This window comes from Octopus sinensis, linkage group LG2, assembly GCF_006345805.1.
Source record: "Octopus sinensis linkage group LG2, ASM634580v1, whole genome shotgun sequence".
In the NCBI taxonomy this organism is placed as follows: domain Eukaryota; kingdom Metazoa; phylum Mollusca; class Cephalopoda; order Octopoda; family Octopodidae; genus Octopus; species Octopus sinensis.
The window spans coordinates 81378118-81390486 of NC_042998.1; the positions used below are offsets into that span (position 1 = coordinate 81378118).

Below are 12369 nucleotides of genomic sequence, written 5' to 3' on the forward strand. Positions count from 1 at the left end.
TATACACACATATGTATATATATATATACATACACACATATATACATATATATATATATTTATATATATATATATGTATGCATGTATGTATAAATGTATATGTATATATAGATATATGTACATATATAAAAAAAAACTATATCTTACTTAACAGACAACCTGCATGTTAGAATGTAATACAGAGTAAATTAGGGAAAATAGACATCAACTTCCCACGGATAGCTATTGATATGGAAAAGCTTTCCATATCACGCAATTTAGATAATCATACATGAGCTTATTGAAATAAATAGCAGTGGCGTGGCTAACACCCACACATGTACACATTCGCGCACAAATATATATATATATAAAGTTTTTTTAATTATTGGTGTGTATACATGCGTATGCATGTACATATATAAAACTAGATAGAACTATGTGAATACACTCTCACACACACATTCATATATGTATATATATATATAATATATATATATATATATACATATTACAAATAGTATTTTGTATATGATAGTCAAAAATAACACTTCCATATTAAATAATCTACGTCACATAAAAATATTTTTATAAACTTTCACGTGTAATGTATATGTTATAAAAATATTTGTAATATGCATACATACATAAATACTAACACTCATACATACATGTGTATGTGTGTATATATATATATATATACATACATATATATATATATATGTATATAATATCTTGTGTCTACAAATAGATGTATGACTGCTAATGTTGAGTTCAGAGGTGTGCGATGTATTTATCAGCCACTTTGTTTCCAGTATAGGTTTTTAACTATTACTGTTTTGTATTACTAGTTACAATGTACAGAGTCACTACGATAAAACACTTATATAATTTGTTCCTACGCATCCTTCCCAGTGTGTGTGTTTAGAACACTGCCTTTGATGTTTCAAATGCATTTAGATAGGTAACCACAGCGTAACATAATGCATTAAAGTGTTCTCTTGACGATCCGTTATGGTCAAGCATCCAACCCCTCGTGGAACATCCAATACTGAGTTTCAAACAGTTTATCAGAGTGAAACGAACGTAGGAACAAATGATAATGACTTATGTGTATCAGAATGCCTCTTATATGTGTGTGAGTATATATACACACGCATACACACACACACACGCACACACACATACACACACATATATATACACAAATATGTATATATATGCGTATATATCTCTATGTATATATATATATGTACATATATATATAGCTATATATATATACATCTGCACACACAAAATTATGTATATTACACACATACGCTCACACACAAACACAGACACACATGCGTACATATACAGCTATATGGTGAATGAATATACAATAGACGTGTTACATACAAGTTTACATTATATATATAAATACATATAGATACGTGTGTGTGTATATAAATATGTGTTTGTATGTCTGTATATGTATATATGGATATGTGCGTGTGTGTGGCCTGAAATGCCCGAATTCCTCCGGATTTAGTGTCGGGCATTAAAAATATGGTGGGTATAAACAGTTGAATTCTAATATACATGTTTATCTGTCGCGAATTTTGTTTTCCAGATCGTAAACCCACGGTGATCTCCCTCAGCGAATTTTTCAAACCCCTGGATGCTCTCATTCTACCACTGCCAATACACAACTACAGACCGCAGTGAATAATTTCCAATTGATCACTGTGGAATATGGACTCTCTACATTTGTTTGATAGCTCGAAATTAGTACATTTATCCGTCCGTGGCATTACATACTTGGGGTCCTTTCCGAACAAATACACACCGCGTTATAATTATATCTCATACCCACTAAAAACAAATGTCATTGTTAACTCACCAGAGATTACAATTTTAGAACACATTTTTGTTTTAAATTTTCAGATTTCTCTACTTTATTTTTTATCCGTGTTCTACATTTCACACAGTAGATACGCGGCCGTAAGCATTTTGTTTTACGAAGTTTTTTTTCGCAAAGTTTGTAAGAGAATAATATTCCCAATACTGAAAATTATGATTTTAAAAGTACGTAATGCCTTAATTTACAATCTTAGCTTAGCAGGTAGGCTATAGGACACAATTAGAAGGAAAATTTAGAGTTTCAGTTAAGGGCTCGTTTTACAGTTATGGTTAGCAGTTATGGTGTTTTGGGTATGGGTTATAAATGTTTTGAGCAATAGTTTAGATTTTAAGTTTAGTGTCAGGGTTTACGATAATGATTCCTGATTAAGATAAACAGATAGTGTTTATGATTCGAGGTTAGCGTGAAGGTACGAATTAAAAGAAGTATAAATTCTTGAAAATAATTTATAGAAAATGTATTGTCAGAATCGTAATCATCTACTTTTAAAAGTATTCCGGAGAAACATTTTCGACGGGGGGGGGGGAGAACATTCTTAGGCTGCCTAATCCGCAAATTTCCACCGTTCATTTTTTTTTATGAGGAATCTTTTCTATACCTTAATTAAAATGACTTTGCTTCATTGAAGTTAATTCCCGAAGTTCAATCCTGAGAAATACCAGGTATTTCGGCTCGGATATATATATATATATATATATATATATATATATATATATATATATATATATATTATATATATATATATATATATATATATATATAAATATGTATATACACATATATATAATATATATATATATATTTACATATATATGTATATACATATTGCATATATATGTGTATATATATATGTATATATACATATGTGCGTATGTATGTATGTATGTATGTGTGTATGCGTGCACATGAACGCGTATGTCTATGTGTGTGTATGCGTTTGTGTGGATAACATTTATATTTCGAGTTAGACTAACATATCTTTGATCGTATAAAAATAGCATCAAAATAACCGAACCTTTTTAGTAAATCTCCAAATGTGTTCCTTCGATAAGTGTACCATGGATTTGAAGAGAGTCTTGCCCATCTGTAACAAAGAGTATATGAACAAACACAAAGATTAAATGGAATATCAGCCTCAAAATATTAGCCTTTCTTAAGGATGGCCTTAAAAGCGTCTTATGAGATTATTTAGGCTGGGAATTAAAATCTGTTCAAAAAAATAAAAAAAAATAGGGAGAAACGAAAACATAACAAACATATGGATAAGAATATATATTGAGATATGTAAAGTAATAAAGGCATATATGAATATCTCCTTATCGTCTGACAAAAAGCTTGTCCTTCCAATTAATAGCACGTCAGCTTTGAAGAAATCTTTGGTTCTTGAAATTATTTCACCTTCATATATAGAGCTGGTCTTAGTTACCATTTGGTAATTATAACACAAGTTCTAGAGGTGGAATTTTAATGAATCACGAATTTGTGTTGTATCTAATATACCGGTCTAAGCCATTCAAATGACTTTGGTCACTCTAAGCTATTTCTCATAACTGATGTTTGTTTAAATCTTGTAAAGTACATTTTGCCTGTAGTTTTCTGATTTCCTTGTAATATAAATTAAGTACTTCATTACAGAACACAAGAAATAATTCGGTATAATGGAGTATAATTTAAGTTAAATTAAAGTGAGCCAAAAATGAATTTTATATACAGAATGAATTTATACTCTCTATGAAATGATATCGAAATTATGTTGCACATAATTTACCATGTCTCCTCAATGAGATGGTTCATTTCAGATATTGAATTTCATATTGCCAAACTAAATCTAAAGACCTCAAGTTTAAACATTTTTGAACCTGTTAAGAATTAATCTGTCTTTGCATATTCAATATAATATGGTCTCCGTGTCTTCAATGTATACTTTGATCTAGATAATCCAACATATTTTCTCGGCTGAAAGCTTCATTCTTCGGTTGCTGAACCTGTGTGTTCAACAGCGAGTAAATATTAATAATTGATTTTCAATTGTTCCCAGTTCACGAAACCAGTGAAATGGACCGCGGATATCGGGGAGATATGAATAATTGTTACTGGAAGAATGTGACATAGTCGACAAGATATTTCATCGAACAGACTGCAGTGTCACTTCAAACCAGTGAAGCGTTGTACAGCCTAGTTCTACTCATTACATTTTAGTGATCATAAGATCAACAAAGTGACATTAGAGATATTATGCGTCAAACATTATAACTAATATTCTACACAGTTGACCATCAAGCTGATTTTATGTCGCGCTTGTGGCCAGGAAAAGTTTTACATTTCATACAATGCAAAGTAGAACATATCAGATAGCTTCGAATATTAGCATTATGTTTAAAAATCGATAGACTACAACTACAGTAATTTAAAAATACTTCTGATATAAAAACAAATTTTTAATTCACCTTCATTTTAAATGAACTGAAAACGAAAATTAGAGTGCCTCTAATTAAACATTACATTGCTCTTTGGAGAATGCAAAATCTGAGAGATACGTAACAATTATAAGGTTATATATATTTATATAGTATTAAAAATTCAAATACTACTCAATGAAGCACTGCCGGATATAAATAGAACAATTGCATATTTCTTACCTTACCCGTATGTATTTGATTTTACATCCAAAATTTCGAAATTTATATGCAGGTATGTCCATAAATGTATTACTTTGTGTTTCTAGGATAATCTATCAACTATCTCTATCTTTTTTTGTTTAGAGACAGTTTTGCTCTTGAACTCCTACTTTTCAGTATACTCTACTGAACATCGTCAACAAATTCGTTATAAGACTACTCATTTCAATGTCGAAGTCTTCAGCTGGGTACTAAAGATGTTTAAATGTTCTTGAGAAAATAAATGCTAAACTCGCTATTTGTTCAACAATTGTTATAGATTGTTTTAAACTTTTCAATTTATACATATCTCATTAACTTTTTGTAGCAAATATAAATAAAGGTTTTCTATAAATATGAAGAATCAATTTTATAAAAAAATTGGGTTCATTATTTGAGATTAAATATTAATTACATTACGTATATTACTCACCATCCCTTTCTTCGTCAGGCATTCTATTGATGTTTCGGGGACTTTTCCACAACCTTTGTCGGAGGTTGGCTATAGAATTGAAATAGCTAAACAACGACAAAAGTAAAGGAGAAGCAATCGAGAAGCTCATTAGGACTTGCCTGTGCTTATCAGATTGCCTGAACCACAACCACTGAAATGTACAGTCCTCTCCACACCGCTTTAAACCTTTACCGCATGACGTTTATTGGGCTCGTCGAAAATATCTCTTATTTACAATCATTTTCAGCAAAGAAAGAAATCCTTCATTTGTATTTTTTCTCTCATATGCTGCGTATTATTTTTTGTTGTAATTTTTTGTTGTTGTGTGTAACATGCAATGAAAATGCCACATTTATATAAAATACATCTACAAATATTGATAAGTATTATATTTATAATATGCCATGCGGTAAAACGTTACGAAATTAAGAAGAAAATGTTAAATGAATCACGTAAGGCCAGGAAGTACAAAAGTAAAATACCATAAATACATATAATAATAAAAACATCTACATGACAGAAATATATTTTTAAATATATTATTGGCGTTCTGTACACAAAATCTAAAATTGAGCGCTTTCTGTATAGAATACATATTGAAAGAAAGTTTCACAAAGCAGAACGTGACGACATCAATATCATAAAGAAAATGAAAGTATTTTAATCATTAGAATTTGAAATCACGTATAGTTCTTAATATTGTATATATATATATTGTAATGAATTTCTGTGTACAACCTAGATTGTATTTTCCACTAATTTATAAATATTAGAGATTAAATTTCAAATTCAGAGGGCATATGTTATTTTAAAGTGTTGAATATATTTTATTAAGTAGATAAATGGTTTGTAGAGCAAGATCTAAAAGCCAGTTATGTTCCTATGTATATATTATTGTTTCCACTGTAGGCACAAAAGAAGAAATTTTGTGATGAAATGCTAGTCGATTAATCAACACAAGTGCTCAACTGCTGTGTATTTTATCGACTGCAAAGCGATGAAAGCAGAGCCGGCGTAATTTGAACACAACCTGAAGCCGGATTAATACCGCTAAGCATTTTGTCCGGTGTGCTAACGATTCTGCCAGCTAGCTGACTTCTATATACAATATAAATGAATACGTATGGTCAACAATGCAAAACTGTAGTGTACCCGTTTCATAAGCGGAAGGATTACAGCTAACTATGCTTTCCTGTTTTTAAAACAGTAGGAAGTAATTTATAGGAAGTTTGGCGGCTTTTCTTAGTAATTACAGCGGCTGCATTGAGGCTTTGTCTTCGTCTCCAAGATTTGACAGCCGTTTGTGGTTGGTGTAGCAACAGTGTAGAAGCTACCTAGTTTACACATTCTTTGGTATTATTTTATCTAATTGCGCTCTGCTATTTTTACAGGGGTAATTTGTCTGTATCACTAATTAGCAATGATATTCATCATTAGTAATATTCTTACTTCAAGAATAATAATAGAATCAATCAATATTATTGCTTTTTTGAAGGCAGTGGATTGACTGAATTTTTACGCAGTTAAATTTAGTTGTGTTGCTTAAAGTTGTGTTCGCCTCCAGCTAAATTGAATTTTGCATTTCATCCTTCCGAGGTTTATCAAATAAATAACATCAGTATGGTATAGTTGACCTAATCGGCTGCAGCTATCTTTCATCTTAGCTGGTTTGTGCCCATCTAAGATATTATTACTAAAGCATGAATCTGCTAACCTTACAAAGGTAGACTACATGTACTGCATCTACCACGCAGGTGTTTTGCGCATTTATTCCTTTCATATATTTTAGCAATATTTTTAGTTATATTTTTATATCAAAATTCAAAACATCATTATTGCTATTACAATATTATTCCTGTTATCTCATTATTGCTCTTCTTGCCTTATTTGTATAGTTATTTGTATAGTTGTACTCCAGGTACAACGTGATCCTGCAGTACTATGGTCAAGCTTTGACCATCTCATATTTTTTGCAGATTTCATGTTCAAAGAACAAGTTCAATGTCACCGTTGTTAGACAATACGACTGATTTCAGAATGAAATGGTTGCTCTTCATATCAGTTAGAGTGGCTACAGACTGAATCATTGAATCGGTTTAAATATTGTGTTCAAAATCGTATTTCTTCGTGACGGAACTAAATATTGCCAGTGACTTTCTCCTGAATTACTAGTAGGATTGTATTGTCATTGAACACAAGTCATTGATCTATTAATCCATGGCATTTCACGATTATTAACCTGTAAATCCTGGATTTTTGTTTGTCTTTATTATCTAAAGAATTTGCCATTGAATAAATTACAATAAAACTGCGTCTCTGTTTATGAAAACATGTGTGCATGTAGAATTAATTATCATGTGAATAAATGTATCACTGCCTGCTTTTCCGATTAGCTTCGAGACACCATTATTAGTCATAATGTAAATCTATTCCTGACACTTGATACTTGACATAGATGATTATATATATATATATATATATATATATATAGACATGCATACATACATACACAGATAGATAGATAGATAGAGAGAGAGAGAGAGAGAGAGTGAGAGGATGAGAGAAGGAAAAAGATTAATAAGTATATATATTATATATATATATGCGCATGTATGACAGAGAATGTTTCTGTGCTTCTATATGTTCATTGACTCTCACACACACATACATATGCATATATATATATATGCACGTGTGGTGGGTGTATGTGTGTGTGTATATGTGTATAAACGAATATCTTGAAATTTAAACAAAGTAAAAAACAATATAAACAGACAGATGGGTTCGATTAATTGATGAAAGCAATAATATGATTTGAGATAAATTACATTTATACATATAAGTCATTACTTTCGTTAAATGTTAAGTTTCTTAATCAGATATGGTAGTTTCTCTTGTTTTAGTTACCATTTTATTAGTTTCTTTGACAGACTTTTAATTTTAAATAATTTATGAAATCAACAAGCTAAATTTGTAAGTACGTATGTGATTAAGCTTCGAAATGGGGTTGAACCAATCTGTAAGGTGTATAACTTCTAGATGTTTTAAACGACTGATGAATAATTCTAATACTGTCTCAAATCCAAATTAGATAATTTATTGAACTAACCAGTACCTTGCAAATCGTCATCTCGTATCTATATGTATATACGAAGTTTCTTCGTATACATTTGAAGGTTAATAAGTAATAGTAATCCTATGCTGTTTTTATCATAGGCGTTCTAATCATGTTTATGGTCGTCTTTCTCACCCGTATAATTTCACCTGTTGAGTTAAAACTAGTCTTATGGCATGCAGTAAATTTTCATAAAAGACTTTTGACCTTTTGAATGTGATTCATATGCTGTCTGTTACTATTTATTTTATTTTTGTTGCTTAATATAATATTTCTAGCAATATGTATGGGTCGATGTAATTCACTACTATAAACACGTTCACTACGTAGAATCATCTGACTGCTTAACATATTGTCACCTATAGAGAGACATAAAATTCTTTACCTACATACGTTCACATATGCACACACATGCACACACATATATATAAACTCATTATCATATGATTTATTATATATATCTATATGCTCGCATGTGTGTGTGTGTATGTGTTTATTCGCCATGATAGATCGCTGACCAATATACATTTATACCTTTTTCTATTTCCTCTCCGTTTATTTCTGTGTTCCTTTCTGTCGAAGAGCATAGGCTCGAAACGTAAAAGACATTCTCATTTCCCGAGCGTTAAACTAATACATCTGTTTGTTGTTTGCATACCCGTCTGCGATTTATGTTTTTTTTTTGTAATTCTCACTATATATGTCGTTTTGTATCATCTTCATTTTCTTATTTTCTTATATATATATATATATATATATGTATGTATACACACACAGAGAAACAAGATGTGGTGAATAAATTGTCGTCTAAATTACGCAAAAATGAAAATAAAAGTGACATCTCATTTTAACAGATATATTTACCAAAATTACATAAAACTATCTTGAAATACTAAAGAGTAAATTTATTATAAAATCGCCAATGGCTTCAGCCACGGCCTCCCGACGACTTCAGAATCTCCTGCAACTCTTCTGGAGAGTCTCCTTGTTTAAGTTGGTGAACGCCGCCATAGTCCTTGCCTTCAGTTTATCTTTCGTGTTACAAGGAGCTTTGTTGGCCCCACACAATAATCAAGGGGATTGCAGTACTGGGAATTAGGTAGCCTGATGTTGTGGGTGATGTGGACACGAAAATGGCCTGACAGCCATGACTAGGTTATCCTACTTGTGTGGCATGGTGCAGAGTCATGTTGCCTGACATAGGGTCTTCCAGCTGCCACCCTCTTTATTCAGAGCAGCACTACCTCTTCCATGCACTTGATGTAGGCTTCCGTATTGAGAGTGAGGCCGTGTGGGAAGATGAATAGTGGAATATTGTCGCCGTCATTAGATGTTTGATTTATATCACTCTCGGTACTTGTTTTGGGGACACAGCAAGCCAGCAGTTGTTCTGTATCTTCACCATCTATTGGTGTCGGGGCTTCCGACGCGAATATCAAGCAGTACAGTATGTCGCTTCAAGACTTATGCCAGAGTGAATTGCATCATGGTGCCCAACTGACCTTACTGTATTGTGTAGTCGACAATATCAAAAACAAAGTGCATTTACAAAATTAAAATTATAAAATGACGACAATTTACACATCGCATCATATATATGTGTGTGTGTGTGTGTATGTAATGATTAAGCAAGAAAGACAAAATTACATAATTAATTTAATTACCTTACATCTGTTTCACTAATAACATAAGGATGGCCACAACAGTGGGCGATATGTAATTTCACTCTTGTGTCACATATTCAGATGTGAAATCACTAAAGTAATTAAATTAACCTGTTCTATTTTCAGTTCTTAATTAATTATTGTCGTTTACACTATGATCATACCACACATCAACCTTCAAACTATGAATGTATAAGGATACGAACATGAATATTTTGTTGCATTCTTGGGAATGATTGTATTGGAGTGTAATGTAACATATTCAGTTCAAAACAAATAATTGTATGTTTTTTTTTGGGGGGGGGCATATTAAAGCAAATAATATATACGTACATATACACACACATACATGAATATATATATGTATATGTATATGTATATATATGCAAACTTACATACATACGTAGGTATAACATTTGCTTTAAGTTATGATCGATGGAGGGTTATATAAATTGATGTTCCCTTAGATTTAGGAGGGAGAAACATATTTGTAGCTTTCATCTTATGGGCGTCATGCAACGTGATTAAACTCTACACGATTTACAATATTACAATAAAAAGTTCTGACCTCTTATCAACTGCTGTTTCTTCACTGATATCATCATCTTCACTGAATTCAGCTGAAACAAAAAATGAGATATATTATTGTTATTAAATTATACTAATTCAATTGAAGCTCAGCAACAGTAACTTTACGAGTGTCGTTATATCGAAATACGCAGGAAATGCACAAATTCAACACACATTCTATGTTTATTTCGTTTACTCTGTCACTTCTCTTTAACTATATGTACATATACCCATACATACATACACGTATACATGCATACATACATAGACAGAACACACACACACACACACCTACATACAAAAACACATATATAATTTTATGTGTAAATGTGTGTTCCTGCGTGCCTAGTCTCATTTTTGTGATTATGTGCACAACAGCCCTAAGAAGATTCCTAATTTTTGTTCAGTATCTTCATATTTCCAGTTTAGAGAGAGTTTAAATTAGTACCAAGTTAAAACAGTTCTGAAATAAATAAATGGATAAGTCTATTGAATACTTTGTTCCATTATAGGATGGACCCAGTAAAATAAAGAAAGCGTTTTTAATATCACAAACCATGAAATCTTGAGATAGTGTTGTCCACAATATTTTATAGATCCTTTCTGTCTATTTTCCTTGCTTACATCCTTGTGGTAATGGAGTAATAAATTAAGTGATTTCTAGACCATTTGGGGTCTATATCTAGCGTACAGGCGCTGTCGTTTTCAGCGACCTTGTTATAGATATATTTTATAATTATACTTAAATATAAATTAGCCATTATGGCCTTGATAGTACGCTGACCAATGTTAAATCATTAAATAATGACTTTATCCGAATTATGTAGAAATATATATGTATATATGTATAGTGATAGTTTTATGTATTTATAAGAAAAATGTGAATATTAAAATACTGGACCAACCAATTATGTTTTAGAAAGTAACATTTTAATTAATATTTCGCAAGGTTAAAAGGTTGACAGTGACAACGAAGAGTCATTTTACAACCCACCACAAGACTTTGTTTTAGTTTAATTTGCCAGCTTCTATATATATATATATATATATATATATATATATATATATATATATATATATGCATATATATATGTGTGTGTGTGTGTGTGTGTGTGTGTGTGTGTGTGTAATATATATATTAATATATATATATATGCATATGTCTGTATCGCATCATGCAAGGTTTTCTTTTGTAGTTAGATGTAAACCAATATGTATAGAAAAAGGTATGTTACGAGTGAGACGGCTGTAAGTAAATAGTGGCGTGCTTTTATGAAGCGATGGTTGAAATACATGGACAACAGTATTTTTTTAGAAGTTTAGGTTAGAGTTGAAGATTCTGGTGGAGAGTAATTTTCTGGTTTGATGCAATAAGTTTGTTACTGTAGGGTTCATTCACACACGAGTTTAGTCCAGGGAATTTGAATATAAAATATACTTGTGCAGGTGTTCGTGGGAAAGGTATTTCATACTGTTGTAAGAGTTTAATCTAGTTCAAGTTTTAAATAAGACTAATCACGAATTTTTCTATATAAAATGGTTGTGTGCTAGTGTGCGTTTTGCAGAATAAAGTTTATACATAATAGTAGTTCGATTTTAAAAGAGGATCGATCAGAGAGAGAGAGAGAGAGAGAGAGAGAGAGAGAGAGAGAGAGAGAGAGAGAGAGAGAGAGAGAGAGAGAGAGAGAGAGGTTTAAGATAGAGATGATAGGATGGGTTGATGTAGATTTATTACCAAAAATTGTTTATTGGATGTTACAATACATACCTAGATATAGGTTTAAAATATAGGACATATGTATATATATTTATACACGCTCACACACACTCTTATATAATATATATTTTATGTTTATACCAATAAATTCGCGTATTATATATATATATATATATATATATATATATATATATATATATATGCATGGATGTAGCAAATGTTCAACAAGCACTCAAGCAAATTGAGGTTTGCAAATCATTAGCAAGCCTCGAGGGACATATTCATGTTCATAGAACGTGATTAACTCTTT

At 31.3% G+C, this 12369-nt stretch overlaps 1 protein-coding gene across 2 annotated transcripts in view; it reads right to left on the reverse strand.

The window, feature by feature from the left end:
* Positions 1-12369, reverse strand: part of LOC115232540 — a 96555-nt gene that overhangs the window by 31714 nt on the left and 52472 nt on the right. For both annotated transcript variants that reach the window (XM_029802478.2, XM_029802479.2), the window contains exons 3-4: positions 10341-10392; positions 2898-2966 (exon numbers count right to left, since the gene is read on the reverse strand). In XM_029802478.2, coding sequence (XP_029658338.1) covers positions 2898-2966; positions 10341-10392 — 121 coding nt within the window. The remainder of the gene's footprint in view (positions 1-2897; positions 2967-10340; positions 10393-12369) is intronic.